This window comes from Gopherus evgoodei, chromosome 6, assembly GCF_007399415.2.
Source record: "Gopherus evgoodei ecotype Sinaloan lineage chromosome 6, rGopEvg1_v1.p, whole genome shotgun sequence".
Lineage (NCBI taxonomy): Eukaryota > Metazoa > Chordata > Testudines > Testudinidae > Gopherus > Gopherus evgoodei.
In genome coordinates this window covers 93,786,611-93,805,839 of record NC_044327.1, presented here as the reverse complement: position 1 = coordinate 93,805,839, position 19,229 = coordinate 93,786,611, and the positions used below count along the sequence as shown (strand labels likewise).

The 19,229-nt window shown below is 39.0% G+C and overlaps 1 protein-coding gene across 4 annotated transcripts in view; it reads left to right on the top strand.

Annotated features, from left to right (window-relative positions):
- Window positions 1–19,229, top strand: part of MAST4 (microtubule associated serine/threonine kinase family member 4) — a 342,363-nt gene that overhangs the window by 36,282 nt on the left and 286,852 nt on the right. For 3 of the 4 annotated variants that reach the window (XM_030566014.1, XM_030566020.1, XM_030566019.1), the window contains one exon: window positions 4,374–4,495. In XM_030566014.1, coding sequence (XP_030421874.1) covers window positions 4,374–4,495 — 122 coding nt within the window. Of the gene's footprint in view, window positions 1–4,373; window positions 4,496–19,229 lie in introns of those variants that run through there. The other variant, XM_030566015.1, reaches the window with a different exon arrangement.

The window sequence follows — 19,229 nt, the reverse complement described above, 5'->3', positions numbered from 1 at the left end:
GGTTAAATGGTAAAGGGGGAATATGCTCATACCTAGTATCTTTGTAATATGCGTGTGTGTGTGTGTGTGTGTGTGTGTGTGTGTGTGTGTGTGTGTGTGTGTTTTTAAGAACCTGGACTTCATTAATAGGGTTTCTTATAAATATTTCTTGGGTTAATAGAATAAATGATAATTGAATCAGTTGTAATTCTAGGCTTGATTGAATAATATTAGGCTTAGCAGACAGGTGAAAAATGTTCACCTCTCTTCCATCAGGCTGGGAAACTGGCATTGTCTATTAACTTTAACCATGGACAGCTGAATATTACAGTTAACAGATGCTAATTTTCTTAAGTTGCAAGCAGCAAATGATGCATACATAAAACATTATTTTTGTGCCTTCTGGTAGTCATCCCAAATTGGATTTAAATAAAGTTTGTTGGTGTAACCACAATGAACTAAGGCAAAATGGTGAAGAGTTTTGTAATGATGGTTTTAAATGCATCCATAATCCTTTTATTCTCTTATTAATACTAATGGGAATTATATGTATTAATTCCCCATGCACTGATGAGAAAACAGACCCTAGCATTTATAGTCTCCACATAATTTCCTACAGCTGGCTCTGGAAAAATAATAAATGTGAGGCAATAAAATGATGCCTAGAGGACTAGCTTGATGGTAGGATTGTAAAATAGAAGAGATTCATTCCCTCCTTTCCTATACTGCACCCCTTCCCCTCTGCCCCCCACCCCCCCAAAAAAAATGAGAGGTACAAAGAGTCTTGAAAGAAGGTTTTACTTTTCCCCAGACTGATTTGGGCCTAAGGATCTAGGTTTTTTACTTGTGTTCATCTGCAATTGCATATTCTTAAATAGCTAATTATTGGATCAAAATAACACACTCTGTGCAAGACTTCAACCATTTCCTGTTAGAAAAAGACACAGGATGACTAGTCTGAAGGATGTTACTTCCTCACAACTATTATAAGGAAACATTTATTATATTCTAGTTTTCAGTAACTCCAAAAGTTCTCTTTTGGACTATGTCCATGTCTCAACCTGAATCTGAAAGTTTAAAGTTTTAACAAAATATGTGCACCTATTTTTGATGCAAGAGTGGGGGGAAAAATAGTTGTAACTCTAATAGTGCATTTTACCCTTTTCTTTTCTCCCTTGTCTCTCCAATCAGTCACTTACTCCAAAATTAGATGTCCCATTCAAACCAAATGAAACCATTATTTGATTTCCTAACACTTCTTTCAGCACTGCAATCTACCTTCTGTTTTAAATAGTTTTTCCCCTCACCATTACAAGCAAAACTCATTTAAGTTGTCGTCATTACTTTTTTCCCTCCTATGTTGTGTGGATACCTTCTGTATAAAACCCGTTAAAATTTTAGACATATGACTTTAAATGACAACTAAAAATTTATAACTGTTTATAAAGGATATTGCTAATACATTAAGCTCTTATTAATGTTTTTCAAATATGTTATGACATGATTGAAATGTAATATATAATGCATTATAAGTTTGAATGTGAAAATGTAATTCTTGAGATTGGAAAAGGAGGAAAAAAGCATGGTTTACGAATTGCAAAAGTTTTTTAATTAAAAAAAAAGAAACATCTTCCCACATGAGTGATCCTTGCGGAAGCACAACATAGCAAAACAAATTAGTTTTTCAGACTTCTCTTGACTATAAACTAATTGAACACAACTGAAAGAAACCAGAAAAGAAAATAATTTCCAAACTTTTAAAAATGTTCCCATGGATAACAAAGGCTTTTGCAAAGGATGAGCTCATACCAATCCGCAGTGTCGTCCATGAAAGGAATGAAAGGAGAATCTGTGAAGTGAATCCCTCCACACAGACTCACCATGGTCAACTGCATATACAGGTGTGGAAAGACCTAATACAATTACCAAGAACACATGACCTCAGTCCATTACTGGATGGAGGTTGTCATGCTAGGACACTGATACTGTTTTATGTCTTATCCAGGTCTGTAACTAGATTGATAAGGATACAATAAGCAAGAGGTGTAGTTAGTGTTTGGTTTGCCATAACACTCTCCCCCTAAAGGGGAATACAATCCCTTTAAGCTTTCGGTTGAAAAGCAGCATGCAGTAAAAAACAAAATGGACAGCTATCACATACAGGCAAATAGTGGTGCAGTTCTAACTGAAATACTACATGGAACAAGTGGATTATAAAAGGCCATGCAGGAGTCTAGATGCATGTAAGTTGTGCTTTACCAAGCATTATTGGCAGCATAAAAGAATGCAGAAAGAAAAGAAAGGGAGCAATTGTGAATGAAGCTTTAGTAGGACAGAGTCTAGGAGGAGACCAAGGACTGGGATGTAAGCAGGTGTGGAGTACTTTGAAAATGAAGAGAAGATTGAAATTCATGTGCAAGAATCTGGGAAGCTAGCTGAGGAAGGAGACATCTTCAGAGCTGTAAGAATGACATACGTTCCTCTGGGCAGAGGTTGTTTCTTCCATGTTTTTGCTATACTTACCATATTGGCTTTCTGATCCCAATAAGCAGAGTTGTTTGAAACTCGGAATTTCTATTCTATGGCGAATTTCTGGCATTTTAAAACTTTTTGTTATGAATCTAAATGGAAAGTCAATTTTCTGCAAAATGCAATTTCTTTTTTTTTTCAAGTTGGTCAAAACTTCTTGTTTTAAGAAGTCCAAAATGTTTTTTTTTTATTTTCACTTATTTAAATAGATTAAAATAAAATATAAAACAAATATAGTTAATTGTCGATTAGTATTGTAATTGGTATTCTAAATGTTAATTGGCAATTAGCCATTGGTAATTAGTGTCTGGTATTAGGCAGTTACTGTCGCAATTGGTATTTTAATTGGTCATTATAATTAGTTTAGTAACTGGTATAATATAAAAATGTAAGTGTATTATAAGCAAAATCAAAATGTAGGTTTGAAACAAAACAGGAGCAGTCATCTTTGCAAAAGAGATTGAAAACAAACTCATTTCCAATTAGAGCTTGGATTCCAGAGCACTGAGCCCAGTCTTTGGGGAATTTCATCTAAAAAATCTTGGAGTTTCTGTGTCCTCAAGTAGTGTAACTCATGTAGTATACCAGGGGTAGGCAACCTATGGCACTCGTGCTGAAGGCGGCATTCGAGCTGATTTTCAGTGGCACTCACACTGCCCAGGTCCTGGCCATCGGTCTGGAGGGCTCTGCATTTTAATTTAATTTTAAATGAAGTTTCTTTAAATATTTTAAAAACCTTATTTACTTTATATACAACAATAGTTTAGTCATATATTATAGACTTAGAGACTGAGACCTTCTAAAATGTTAAAATATATTACTGGCACACGAAACCTTATATTAGAGTGAATAAATGAAGTCGGCACACCGCTTTTGAAAGGTTGCTGACCTCTGTAGTATACCTTCACATACAACACTTAAAACTGTACCAGAAGCAGACAATATATAAGTTGTGATATTGGTAGTGCCTTTTTGCGTAGGTTTAAATGTGCTTTGCTTGTGTGCATGTGTTTGTGTAAGCTCAAAACTTTGCATTCTCTAATATATTCATAACTGCTTTTAAAAGAGTTTACTTGGGTTTTATACAATTAGAACACTTGCCTTATTTTCAGTAGGTTGTGAAATCTGCTGTACCCTCAAGGCTCTTGGTTGGGGAAAAAAAGGAAAATTTTTCACTTCAGCATCACGTCTATACTTGTATCAGTGGATTTAATCATGCTGACTGTTTCATTAGCTACACCACAGGCTTTCAAACATTATTTTTAATAATTTGGGAGATTAATCATGCAGGAAACCCTAAAGAAAAAATGAAGTGTTTGTACTTGCAGTGCGACTACTCCACCCAAGAAGTTGAGTTATCCCGGTCTGTTCTCTATCGATCAGTCAAAACTCTTATCAACTGAAAAAAAAAACAACAAAGGCAGTAGACTTTATGCAGTAGCCATTCACATACCTTTTCTCCATCTTCTGTTGCAGCTTTTTCAAGCATCAAAGATGGCCCTGAGATGTTTGAGCAGTTCAGTAGAGATTACAGCAAGTGAAGTATTGATGATTGTTTGTTTGGTGTTTTTGGTTTTGTTTTGCTCATACAAACATCCAGAATAGTGGGAATCAGCTACTGCATTTGTAGAGTTTCAGAGGCAGGTACAGTTATCAGGACATTTAGTGCAGGGAATATGCAGTAAGGAAGACTTAGATAGAATCCTGCCTCACCAGGCTTATAGTGAAAGAACCTAACGTTTACAATGCCTATCTGAGAAACCAAAATTCTAGATAAGAGTTTACCATTTATAGTAAACCATGTGAATTTTGTTTTCTTTTCTGTCACATCTCGTGCTTAACATGATCTTTATTTACATTATCAGGCAGGTACCTGCTTCCCAATACCATTGCACAGCAGTCATGGCAACCTGCAGAAACCTCCAATCTTGTTCGTATGCGTAGCCAAGCTCTTGGGCAATCGGCTCCTTCGCTTACTGCTAGTCTGGTGAGTTACATTTTCAAAATAGACAATTTTGCATGCAAAAGACTTATGTAATATGGTTGAGAATTGATGTGCACAAAAATCAATAAGCCACAGTTTGTCTCCAAAACCCCTAATAACTCAGGCCTTTCACATAACTGAATTAGCGCACAATAGTAATTGTGTGTTACTATATGTAATGCTACTAAATATGCGCAGAGTGGCTGAATTACATTTGTGATGGAAGCTGTAACTTTGAATGGCCTTACTTGTTTTCACACAGTCTCAGCTGAAATGTTGCATCAATATAATTATTTGTGTTGAAATGGTCAATCTTCAAAGAAGACACTAGAATGGCCTAGCGTTTCTGGTGGGCACCTGCGCTATCAGTTTTATAGTTCATGCTTTCCACAGGATTCTGCACTCAGGAATATGCTTCTGCAGTGCATGAAGTATGAACTGAACGTGCAATTCATTGATCGTGCCCTTAAGTAAAGGTAGGGGGAGGGAAAGCTGGCCAGGCTATATGGAGGATCTGGCGCAGTCAAGGTTAAGTCTGGCTTTTCCTGACTGATTCATCTTAACTTGCCTGCATTGGGTTTCAGTGTGCAATATGCTGCTTTGTGCTGGTGTTTATTGCATTTTGTGAAAGGTTCCAAAAAGAGAGAGAGAAAAAAAATCACATGCGTCTCATGCATAAGATATGGTTTCCAAACCATTATAAACCAAGTTCCATCAAAAGTGCCAATGGTATTTATCCTTTTTTAGAGCTAAGTTCGTGAGAAGTATATAGTTTTTGAAAAAAGAGAGCAAGTTGATTGAAAACAGTAGAAAAGCATCTAGGGACTTTATCTGGTGGTTTTTATGCTCTGTTAGTCTAACAACCAATATAATTTTAGCAGTCCACCTGTGTTTTTTCCACTAAAAATTCATCCTTGTGCAGAGAAACAACAAGAGAAAATACATATCAGAAATTAAATTTGTGAGCTTCTAAAGCTCTCTCTCAAGCATAACAATAGGGATGCTAATAGTGGCAATAAAAGATAAGTACAAAGATGTTATTCCTTGGTACCTTGTTGGACCTTGTTATTCCTTGCTTTACTGATGGTAGTGAATTAAACCTCACAACAGCCTTATGAAGTAGGGAAATATTACCTTCAGATTACAGAGGGGGAAACTGAGGCACACATTCTTGCCTAATTTCATTGCCAAAGCTGAGCCTAGAACAAAGTTTTCTTGAATTTCTTCTGCGCGCTAACTACCAGCTAGTGCTGCCTTCCCAGAACTCTAAATCTCAAAAGCAAAATGTTGTTAAAGATGGTACGCAGTAATCAAGGTACCACAGAGCTTAAAGTAGTCTTCATTGAGAAGTTAGCATCTGTCAGAAACTACCACAATGTTGATATTTGCAATACCAACAATTTCCTCCTATGCTTTGAACAAGAAATGACTGACACAAATTAACAGTGCTGACTATTGGCAAATGCCAACTTTTTTTTTTCACCAGTTGCTGTATTAAAATAGAGTTAATTCAAAGTCTGGAAATTCGCATAGGAACTACATAGAGAGAGGATAGAAAATGTTTAAAAATCTTGTAGCTATTACTTTGTGGTCTGCCTGATTTCAGATTAGGGCATTAACAGGGCTAATGATAGAAAAGGAAGCCAAAATGGATAATATATGTACAAACTCTCTCTAATGTGCTTGCACAGTTGAGCCCCAATCTCTGTAGGGATATCTACAGTAATGCCTTTTAAAAGAGTAAATTCTAGAATATTCTCCTCAAGCACCATAGGTGAGATAGGTGCAGTGCTGGGCTTTTAATATTTTTCCCCCTCCCCCATTGTTCTACAAAGATTTTTTCTGTTTTGTTGCTTTTCAATCAAACCTCAGAATGGGAAGTAGACAAATACTACTGCCTTATTGGATATTACTTTAATGCTCACATTTCTCAGATGCAGTAACTTGTACTTCTTATTGGAAGGAAGGAAGGGATTGGAATGAGGGAGAAAGACAGAAGAGTCACAATTTTTCTCATTGCTGGATCACCGCTCGCCTTGAGGACTCTCTTTGGGAGCCACTGCGAAAGATGAAAGAAATGAGGCAACAGCCTCCCTAAAGCGTCTTCTTCTTAAATCTGGAGATCTTCTGTGAGCCAGTCAGCTAGAGTCTTCAGCACCAAGCCTATAGCATACCAGTAGAGTGATTTTTCATTTTGTGCAGAGGAAGGTGTTTACAGCTGTAAAAGGAAAACTAATAAAATTTGAGCTTATTGATTACTATTCAATGATCTTATGATGCTGCTTAGCATTTGGTCTATTTCATAGCGTGGGTCTAGGTTTATGAATATTGATGAATTACTTAAATAATAAAGAAATGTCAGTGGAGTGTTTGCTACTTCATGCAGTCAGTTGATTTTTTTTGTTGCAGTATTGTATAGTAGAGCCGTGCAACATTTTTTTCCAACTAATTGTTTTTAATTTAAAAAAATGCACTTTTGTGGCCTGAAACTATTTGTTGAATTTGACACATAGTTTGATTTTTTTTGTGAAGAGTTGAAATGTTTCATTTCAGTTTTACATTAGGCTAATTAAAAATAAAAATACAAATGTAAAAACCTCCCCAAATGGCTGAATCAAAACAAAAAGCTCAAAAGAATTGTTTAGAATCAACTGTTTCAGTTGATTCAAAACAAGTGAAAACCTTAAACTTTGTTTAAAGTTGACTTGAATCATATTCATCAACTTCAAAATAATTTTTTTGAGGGTTTTTGTTGTGATGGGAAATTTTGTTTTGGTTCAGTTTAAACCGGATTTCTTTCCTGAATTTAAAATTTTTTTTGGTTTCTTTTTTTTTTTTTTTTTTTGTTTTAGCTCCCAATCTGAAAAATCCATTATTTACTCAGCTCTATTACAGAGTGGTGGTGGTGGTGGTGGTGGGAAAGGACAATAGATTATAGTAGCCTGTAGCTGGATGGCAGGATAATCTTACTGCCCCACCTTTTTAAAGTATTGGAAACCTCAGAGAGCTGCAGGTTAATTACCCCTGATTCTTTGGCGCATGTGTGGCTTATTAGACTCCACCTTTAATATAAGAAGTGGAAGTAACTGTCTCAGAGGAAGCTAGAGGTTGGGGTAGATGAGACTGAAGAAGGAACCCAGGAGCAGTATGGTCTGGAGTGAAGGCTTAAACTGGAGCTTTGTGTTTTGCTTTTGAATTACTCATTTTATTAATATCCATTTTAGGAAGTAGAGACTTTTTGATATCTTATGAGTCAGTAGTTTGTTTGGAGCAAGATGGAAGCTACCAGTTTACAGACGCATATGTGGGTAGAGATAGTGTTTGTTTAGCAGTGTTTATTCATTAAAAAAATTAACTTCATTCCAAAGAAATTTGTCTCTGCCTGTCACATTGCTAAATAGACATATTCATTCTACTGACACTCAAGTGTAGGAAGTTGGAATCATGGAGCCCTTATTCTATGTCACTAGAAACTGAGGCATATGGTTAATGATATTGGGCAGGAGCTGTTAAATTTCAGTGATTCGGAGAATACCCACTTTTCTTTTTAAGTGGGTGAAGATAATGATTTCATGGCTTATGGTTCACTGTCACCTCTAGTTGCCCCATATAATGTATTATTTAGAGTGTTATACTAGACACTTCTAGTTTCCAGTATAATTAAAATTGCATACAGTTTCCTTTATGACACATGTTTTCACATTCATGAGTAAAAGTTTCTTTAACAGTTTCTGAATTACAGGAAAGAGGGAAAAATACAGTTTGTGCAGTGTAAATTTGAAAGCTGTGTAGTGATTCCTCAGGGTGGAAAATGTTCAGTCACGAGTGCACCGCTAATTAGTGCATGCGCTACAGTTCGAGGATATGTACTGGGAACTAGTGATGCTTGCTTTTGTACATGGAATCTGTCAGCGGTTCTACGCTCTGCAATCAAATATCATGCAGACAAGCAGCTTTTAAGCTATTTCCAGATTTTTTTTCTTTGTTCTTGTTTTTAAACACCTAGGATTAAGTAAGTGGGAGTGTTTAATGCAGTGTTAAAGCTGAACAGTAAAATAATATATAAAAGTCAGGAATTGCAGAAATTAAGGATCCAAAAGCAGTATTAATTCACCCACATTTGTGCAGCTGAGTAAAAAACATTGTTTGAAGTTCCATTTTTGCATTTTTTAACACTCCTGCAAATGTCACTATTTGACTTATGCTTATGTTGGCAGCGTTTTGCTTTTAATACAATACTTAAATCAATGCAATCATGGGATAGAAATCATTTTTATTAACACATTGCTATGTTTAAGTGATTATGAAACAGTATTCTAAAGAAATACAACTTCACAGGAAGTTCAGTCAGTCGCACTTCTTTTGGAGTCTGTATAAACATTGACTTCATCACCAGTTGTCTCTTATTGCACTTTCTTTTTCTTATAGCCACACACGTCTACCCTTCTGTCTACCTACCCTCATTTGGTGCCTGACTAAAACCTTGGTTATCATCTCTTCTGCATAAACAGAATGCATTATGTATGTCAGATCCAAACAGATTCTACTGGTGACAGGGTTTATTTTAAATTTAGCTACAGTTTCCTATTTACTTGCTAGGCATTGAGAGCTGCCATAATGCAAGGCTAATGTAATGTGGCCACAAACACAGAGCTTCTCTAAAACCAGCTTTATCAGGCGTCACAATTACCAGTGAGACAGTTTAGGGGGATCTATCTATGTACAACTTCTGAATTCTGTTAGATATTATGAATAGAGCTTGGTAAGAATCTTTCATTGGAACGATTTTCCAGGGGAAAAACCCCTTTCACAAATACCACAGGAAAAATTCACTTTTGTTGAAAGATGTTGGTATTCCTGCAGATGGAAAATGAAATTGACAAGAGCCTTCCTGGTGGGCTTCTGAGGCTGAGCACCCTGACTCTGCCTTCTGCCAGCTCTGGAGAGAGAATGATCAAGAGTAGTGAGGCAGGGAATTACATGAAGATATTTCTTTCTTTCTTTGCATATCTAGTACTGTCTAAAGAGTGATTATTTTTAGAAACCCCTTTTGCAAAGTCTTTGTTCATTTGCTTCAACTATCACATGTCGCTGAAGGGTTAAACTAAAACCCAGAGTGCCTGCAAGGGTGGAGGATACACTTGAGCCACTGGGCTGTTTTGGGGGTTCAGTATTAGTTTTTGGGCCTCAGGCATTTGGGCCACAGGGTCCCACTTCTAGAAGAGATACCACAAAGCGTCTGTGTCCAAGAAGTATGTTAGAGGGGCTGGAGCCAGAAACTGTGGCTGGACCCTACCAAGGGGTGCTTACAAAAGACTGATACCAACACAGCAGCCTGATGAATGTCCAACAGGGAGAGCTAAATCAGGGCTGTGCCAATTTTGCACTAAGACTCCTGAAAAAAGGTGGTGGTGGCAACATGGTAGTAGAAACCTTGAGCAGCATGTAGCAAAGGAGTACAGATATTTCCATTTCTTAAGGCCCAGTTCTCTTCTTGTGCATGTGTTGGTAATACCTATTAATATCTGTGGGTGTATCCAATGAAAGAATTTGGCCATATATGGACACAAGGCAGTTTGCTTTGGTAAGGAAAACATTTTTAGGTAGCCTGCTAGCAACCTTATGCTTTTATGCTTGAAATCAATTTTATTACTTTTTTGTAATTAGTATGGAAGTATTTCATCTTTCTTTTCAAAGAATCATCCTGCCTGAAGTAATATGAAGCTTCAGTGTGAAGTATAATCTTTTGACTACAAGAAGCACATGAAAAGAGTTTACTTGGGCAGATGTAGCCCTCTGAGAAGTGAGTGAGTTCTGTAAGAACAGTTAATATAAGGAGCTTCAAGGTGCAGACTTGAGAGAGCAATTTATCACCTCAGGTTTTATATATGGAGATATACCTATCTCAAACAACTGGAAGGGATCCTGAAAGGTCATCAAGTCCAGCCCCCACCTTCAGTAGCAGGACCCAGTACTGGTTTTGCCCCAGATCCCTAAGTGGCCCCCTCAAGGATTGAACTCACGACCCTGGTTTTAGCAGGCTAATGCTCAAACCACTGAGCTATCCCCTCAATCTTGAAATAACTGCAGTTTACCCAGGCTATGTTGGACATCTTGACAATAGAATAAAAATGGTGTTACAGCCATGCACCTGGCGTGAGTTAAAAGTAGATGTGAGGAGGCATCCTTTTCAGAGGGCATGGACATGGAACTTGCTGAGCAATAGTAGCTCAGCAGACAATGTCTGCTGAATCTCAGGGTGTCTCCGCTGCTGCTCTTCTGGCTCCTGAGTGGAGGGCACTAGGGCAGCCAGGAGTGGAAGGCTCTCTCTGGTGCTTGGGAGGGGACTTGGAGTCTGAGGGGAAACTTGGGAGTCTAGAAGGGTTCTATGTTTGGACTTAGAAATACTAAAGTAATTAGAAAATGAAGCTAAACTACTTCAGCAAAAAATAGAAAGCTGAGACTGGGGTCTGAGGAATGACAAAACACAGCATCCATAAATAGCACAGCTGTTTCTTTTTTTGTCCTTTTTTTCTCATTGGCTTACTTTGAGAGCATGCTGGTTTCTCTTAACTGTGGTTTATGTTTCTTATGTATTAAGATGAGGCCCCCTTTAGTAGAAGGACCTCTGGACTTTATTGGGAGTGTTCCAGCTGGGAAGATCCTATGTGCTGCAATCTAGCCTTAGAGACTACAACTCCAGTGATGTCTTGGGGAAAGAGGGAGGGAGAGACTCTTCTCTTTCAGGGAGAGCAGGTGGTGGGCTCCATTTTGGGAGAGGAGCAGGATTGCTGGTGTGGAGCTCTATCTGCAGAAGGAGCTGCTGCTAACTGCTGCTAAGAATGTATTGGGGCTTAGATGGAGTAGGGAGCCTCAGAGGTAGTTGGTGGCTTCACTGGGGCCGGGGGAGGTACTATTGCTGTGCCTGGAGCTGGCTTGGATGGGCCTGCTGTGAAGGAACTGTGAGTAACCCCCACTCTTGTTTGGGAAAGTAATTGCAAGGGAAGGGGCACAGAAGTCTGAGTCTGAGGAGAGGCAGAGTGACCTTCCCATTGAACCAGGACCTTGAGCTGCGGACATTTGGTGAGGCCAAGTCCAGTCTTCAGTGGGGTTGTGCAGCTTGTTGCCTTGGGTGAACTGATGCACAGAACCAACAATGCTGTCTCCAGCTTCAGATCTTCAAGCGCACCCATGCAAGCAAGTGTCTAGGACTCTGCAATCAAGGGGAGTGTACACCCTGGGGTAGGGTAAAGGGTGGCAGTATAAATGCCAATTAGATAAGTTTCATTTATTACTGTGTATACCAGTGGTTCTCAAACTTTTTTTTTGTGGACTACTTGAAAATTGCTGAGGGTCTTGGCGGCCAACTTCATGATCTTTCCAAATGTTGTTGTTGTTGTTTGTACTGTTAGCTAACTATTGTAAAGTGCTTTGGATAAAAGAGCTACATTACAGAAACTTAATAATTAACATTTTTTGTTGTACAAATAAAAGCACACAACTCATATTTTAATATCTGTAGTCTTACCTTTCTAATGCGATGGATGTGCGCTCTCTCCCTCGCCATGGGAGCCCCTGAGCTGGGGCTGGGAAGGAGGGGGGTCTCCCCCACCACAGCAGCCATAGAGCTAGGGCTGGGAAGGAGAGGAGTCCCTCCCCTACAGCTGCAGCTATTTCTCTGGCTGCCACAGCCCTGCATGTCCCAAATTACACCCCCCCCCTCTTCTCACCCCACTGCCTCCTCCCACCTACCCCCCCAAGGCCACCACTACCTCACCTTACATGTGCGTCTGCTCCAGGGTTCAGTCACCTAATTAGTGGAGCCACGCTTGCACGGCTTCACTAATTAGGTGGTGGCCCTTTATTCTCGTGTGTGCTGCTGCCCAGGCACTCACTTAGAGGGAACTATCCCTGGACCACAGTTTGAGAGGCTCTGGTGTATACTATATTTGTTAATTGATTTTATTCAACTGCCCCCTATGGATTTAAATTAGTAGTCTGTTATACCCTGTTTCTTTAAGTTGTCAAGTAGAGATGTGTTAACTCTAAAGTGTATTGGATGTATATTACTTATAATTGGTATGTTAGAGTTAGACCCATGCCACAGATTATTATTATTAGAATAGATTTATTCCTGGAGGTTCCCAAGGCATTGAGTGTGTACCAGGGCCAGCCAGGTGAAGGCACTGCCAATTTTAAATTCCTTTAGGAGTAAAGGGAGTGCAGGACAGGGGTGGAGAAAGGATTCCCACCTGTCCAACATGACCACTCCGATACTTGAGATATCCTTTAATGTCAACATCATCAGGTGCCCAGACACACAGGTGAGTGTTGTCTGCTCCCAAGTAACCCAGGGAGGAAAGTGGGGGGGTTACATAAGCAATAGCTATTTGTTTCAAATTGTCCAAGTAAATAGTCACTTTTTGATTTAAGAAGCTAATTCCTGAAATATATGCACAACACTATATATCCTACATGATATATAATACGCTAAGTTTAGTGTATTGAACTTATTCATAGTAAATTAACATTACTAATACAAATACCACCTTAGCTTTGTCTTTCTCAGGAAAACAGAAACTGAAGCCTACTTATTTAACTTGGAGATCAAGTCTTTTAAATAGTCTGGTGTATGAACTCGTTGTGTTGGCACTGTCCAGCTGAAGTCCGTAATTTTTCACCCCCTCAAAGTAGCAAGGATTTAGTTCCCTCCCCCTTCATGAATATCAGAGCACAAATGTGTGTCTGAGTCTCCCCAGTCTCTTCATGAGAGCCCTGTATCTTTCGCCACATATTCTTGGTCCAAAAAAAAAAAAATCAAGATTTAACTCAATAAATCATTTAATCTTTAAATACGTTTAGATCTAGGCTCTCCTTATCTGGAGGAGTTCAGTATTCTTCCAACCCTCGATGTACCAATATTACTGCTGTGTGTGATGAAATAAATTGTGTTTAGGGACCCAGATCCTTAACATTTTCTTGGACTATGGATCTTTGTGATGTTCTTATGCAATATCCTTCAAGAAGTTTATCCCTTTCAACATCATAAACCGGTGAAGAGGAATTAAACTTTTTTATTTTAGAACCAACGTTCTAGTTAGGAATCCTCTATTTTTGCGTAAGTTGATTTTCCACGAATTCCAAAGAGCATCTTTCTTTTGATAATGGCAGAGGCAGAAAGAGAGTCTACAAGAGTTTTCTCCCAGTATCAATTGACCTTTGACAACTAATTTGCCTTTCTACTTTATATATTTCAGCATCTCTCTGGATGTTCTTAGTGTGCTGGTTTCTACTATTTCTAAGCACATGCACATTTGGTAAAGATGAAAATCTGTAACTTCCCTCATTCATTGCCTCAAATATGTTTTAGTTCATGTGATGCTCTTTTATCCAATGAAATTCAGAAAAGAAATAGTGCGTAAAGGTGCATATGCTTGATTATAAATATAAATTTATAAATTTGAGTCAAGCAAGAAGATGATAAAGTACTTGTTCATGCTTTCAACTGTTGCCAAATCATTTATCCATGGGTATTCAGTTTGCTCATGAGCTAGCATTTAAAAGATCTGTTTACTATTCGGGTGTTTGCATCAAGGCTGATATAGCTTCAGTTTTGTGAGCAGTGCAGACCATAGGTTTGCTTTCCCTGAGTCTCTTTTGGAAGATTACTGTTTACAAGACAGTATAAAATGAGCAATGTAATAAAATCCCGCGAAGAGGTATCACTTTGTTTCTCCTATTTTTCCAGGGAGATTAAAAGATTAGTCAGTTTATCTGGCAGCAAAATTTTTACATTGATGTAGAAGACTTTGGTGGTTTTTCTGAGGAACATATTTTGAAGCCTTATGGGCAGTTGTGAATAATGTCTTGTCTAGCTCTCTGAAGCTTAAAACAGAGCTAAAATAGGCCATTGTCAGTAGCCAGTACTTTTTCCAGTAAGAGAGATTGCAGTAGTGTTGAATCATGGTATGGAAAGGTTTATTTCACTGGAGGGCAGAAGAACATTAGTCCTCCCCCACCATTTTATATATATATATATAAAATGGTGGGGGAGGACTAATGTTCTTCTGCCCTCCAGTGAAATAAACCTTTCCATACCATGATTCAACACTACTGCAATCTCTCTTACTGGAAAAAGTACTGGCTACTGACAATGGCCTATTTTAGCTCTGTTTTAAGCTTCAGAGAGCTAGACAAGACATTATTCACAACTGCCCATAAGGCTTCAAAATATGTTCCTCAGAAAAACCACCAAAGTCTTCTACATCAATGTAAAAATTTTGCTGCCAGATAAACTGACTAATCTTTTAATCTCCCTGGAAAAATAGGAGAAACAAAGTGATACCTCTTCGCGGGATTTTATTACATTGCTCATTTTATACTGTCTTGTAAACAGTAATCTTCCAAAAGAGACTCAGGGAAAGCAAACCTATGGTCTGCACTGCTCACAAAACTGAAGCTATATCAGCCTTGATGCAAACACCCGAATAGTAAACAGATCTTTTAAATGCTAGCTCATGAGCAAACTGAATACCCATGGATAAATGATTTGGCAACAGTTGAAAGCATGAACAAGTACTTTATCATCTTCTTGCTTGACTCAAATTTATTACCCTAATTTATAACCCTACACACACTTGCTAAAAACTCCAAAACCGTTAGGGTATTAAATCTACTAATATCTACACTGCAATTTACTTGTTTTTTATTGCAGTTTCTTGTAATCACTGCAAATTAATCTGTAAGGATATACCTATCAAAGCTAGAGGGTGGTCATTCTTTGAACCAATGGTTTGCGAAGGATCGATTGCTGAAAGGAAACAGCAATCCCTACTGCTAAGCTAAGTAGGAAATGCTCAATACCAGTGAAGAGGCTTTACTACTTAGACTTTTATATAGAATAATTATATAGAATAATATTGAAAATGAATAAGCAAGTCTTTGTTAAATGTGCTATCAACTGCTGCTAAATTGACATAAATGTTGACAGTTATTGTGAGAGCTGTTTCAAAACTAATTATGCTGATTAGAATGTAACTAACAGTAATTGCATGTGTTGAAACAGCACACCAACAGCCCTTTGTTAATTTTATTTCCAGATGTAAGTCACCCATTTGTCGCCTGAGAAGTGGCAAAATTATGGCTTACATAGCACATGATTACAAACAACTAAAGTCATTTCATTGGAAATACTAATTGGATAGATGTGTGAATAACAGTATCAAATGTAAAAAGAACAGGAGTACTTGTGGCACATTAGAGACGAATGTGTACATGTAAAACATGCAATTCAAAAGGAACACCTATAAAATCATTCATTTTAAAGATTTTCATTCAAATACATTTTTAAGCAGTATGGTTTTAGAGCATAAGCTAATACAATTTATCTATTTTCACCATAGTATATTGTAAGTATTTAATAATGTTTCCTAGAGATTCAGTAGACTAACTTTATTACGTTACTAATTTCAGATTAAAAACTATGCTTGCAATAAAATACCTTCCATTTTTCTTCTTATTGAAAAAGAGAGCAAACCTTAAAATGAAAGATGAATGAAAATCAGTATCCGAGATCAAGATAACTTCAAATCTAGTGTTTGTTTTAGGGTCAGTACATGAATGTGAACTTGATTCTGTGGCTTAGGTTCTGGGTTGGATCTAGAGCAAGTAGGGATCTCTTTTCCACTTTAAGTACAGATGAAATAGTCCTAAAGAGCTTTTTTGAGAGAGTGGATAAGGTAAGGTAGAAATCTCTTAAACAACTAATCTCACAGATTTCTACCATTTGGTTCAAAATCTCCCAAGAACAGTTAACTAGATTTCAGTGTCCCTGAATCTGAACCATGGGCTTGACTTGGACTCCAACTGTAGTTTGAATCTGAATACCTCTTCCTTGGTCTTATGTCTGGAAAGATAATGGAACAAATAATTAAGCAGTCAATTTGCAGACACCTAAAAGATAATAAGTAAGTCAGCATGGATTTGTCAAGAATACACTGTGTCAAACCAACCTGATGGCTTGTTACCCTGTCAAAGAAAGCTTTGTGGCTGGGAGTGTCATAAACAGATAGCTAAGGGTTAATGTCTCTTTCACCTGAAGCACCTGATCAGAGGACCAATCAGGAAACCGGATTTTTTCAACTTTGGGTGGAGGGAATTTTGTGTCTGAGGTCTTGGTCTGTCTGCCTGCTTTCTCTGAGCTTTGGAGAAGTAGTTTCTGCTTTCTAATCTTCTGTTTCTAAGTGTGAGGACAAAGAGATCAGATAGTAAGTTATATTTGATATTTGCATGAATGTAAGTGCTGGAGTGCTTTGATTTGTATTCTTTTTGAATAAGGCTGTTCATATTTCTTTTAAGCAATTAACCCTGTATTTGTCACCTTAATACAGAGAGACCATTTGTATGTATTTTTCTTTCTTTTTTATATAAAGCTTTCTTTTTAAAACCTGTTAAAGTTTCCTTTACTGGGAAATTTCAGGGAAATTGAGTCTGTACTCACCAGGGAATTGGTGGGAGGAAGAAATCAGGGGGAGATCTGTGTGTGTTGGATTTGCTAGCCTGATTTTGCATTCCCTCTGGGTGAAGAGGAAAGTGCTTTTGTTTCCAGGACTGGGAACGGAGAGGGGGAGTCACTCTGTTTGGATTCACAGAGCTTGTGTCTGTGTATCTCTCCAGGAGCACCAGGAGGGGGGAAGGGAAAAAGGATTATTTCCCTTTGTTGTGAGACTCAAGGGATTTGGGTCTTGGGGTCCCCAGGGAAGGTTTTCAGGGGGATCAGAGTGCCCCAAAACACTCTAATTTTTTGGGTGGTGGCAGCAAGTACCAGGTCCAAGCTGGTAACTAAGCTTGGAGGTTTTCATGCTAACCCCCATATTTTGGACGCTAAGGTCCAAATCTGGGACTAGAGTTATGATATGAGTGGCAGCGGTTACGGGATAGACAAAATCCAGAAGCCAGTAGGAATATTATTTTTTTTCTCTTCTCTGCTAAGGGCTTTTTAGCAGAGAGAAACAGTTGGGGTTTAAAAGAGAATTTTTTTTTCTGCTCTCTCTGGCAGTTTGTGGCTTGCATATTAAGCAAGAAGCCATTAAGGAGCTGTTACAGGTCTTTTGTCATGCAATAGCACTCCCATTAGGAGGCAAGTACCAGCACTATATACATGCAAATAAAGTGGTTTTTCTAGTTTACGTTAGAGGAAGAAAGGGAAATAATCACTGTTGCTAGGCAGACTTCAGGAGGCAACAGAGAGCCTGCAGTTCAGACAGTAAACACCGGAGGGCACCCCAACACAAGAAAACACGTCACGAAAACCAGAGGCAGTACAGCTCGAGGCAATGGAAAAACAGATGGAACTGCTCAGAACACAGATGGCTAGAGATGAGGCAACTCACAAACAAGAGATGGAAAGGCTACAAAAACAAGAAGAAGCCAAAAATGCAGCCCACCACAGAAAACTACAAGAAGAAGAAGTAGCCCACTGCCGAGACATGGAAAAACAACAAAAAGAGATGGAACTCCAGAGGGAAGCCCACCGACAGGCCATGGAATTAGAAAAGGCTAAGCAAAACACAGCCAACCCTAACAACCCTGCGCCAATTATCGTTCCTCAGCACAGGAAATTTCCCACCTACAAGGCAGGTGATGACACCGAGGCCTTCTTGGAAAATTTTGAAAGAGCTTGTCTTGGGTACAGCATCCCTGAAGACCAGTACATGGTAGAATTGAGGCCACAGCTCAGTGGACCTTTAGCAGAGGTGGCAGCTGAAATGCCTAAAGAGAACATGAACGACTATAAACTTTTTCAAACCAAGGCCAGATACAGGATGGGGATAACCCCGGATCATGCCCGTCGGCGTTTCAGAACCCAAAAGTGGAAACCAGATGTGTCATTTCCCAAACACGCCTACTACGTTGGGAAAAATTATGAGGCCTGGATATCAGGACACAATGTTAAAACCTTGGAAGAACTGCACCTCCTCATACAAATGGAGCAGTTCTTGGATGGTGTTCCTGAGGACATCACACGGTACATACAAGATGGAAAACCCAAAAATCTCGCTGAGGCGGGGGAGATTGGAGCCAGATGGATGGAAGTAGCAGAAAGCAAGAAAGCTACGGTCAAGGGGAACGAATACCCCAGGGGGCACACCGACCATAAACCTTACAACCGAGGACAGCCAAAGACCCCACATACCACCCAAGTAAAGCCACAGACACCCTACTCTTCCACCTCACCAGTCTTCAGTAACTCACCTCGGCCCAGTGACCCATCAGATGGAAGATGCTTCAAGTGTAATGAACTGGGACATATCAAGGCCAACTGTCCAAAGAACACCATGCAAGTGCAATTCATTACACCACCATCACCCCAAAGATCCCCAGGCCCAGATGCCTCTCAAATACCCTTGGAGCGAAGGGAAAATTTGAGAGTGGGCGGAAAGAAGGTTACTGCGTGGAGAGACACGGGGGCACAAGTGTCAGCTATCCACCAATCCTTCGTTGACCCCAAATTCATCAACCCAAAGGCCAAAGTTACAATTTACCCCTTCATGTCACAAGCTGTAGACTTGCCTACAGCTGAACTGCCTGTCCAGTACAAAGGCTGGTCAGGAATGTGGACTTTTGCAGTCTATGACAATTATCCTATCCCCATGCTACTGGGGGAAGACTTGGCCAACCAGGTGAAGCGGGCCAAGAGAGTGGGAATGGTTACACGTAGCCAGACCAGGCAAGCTTC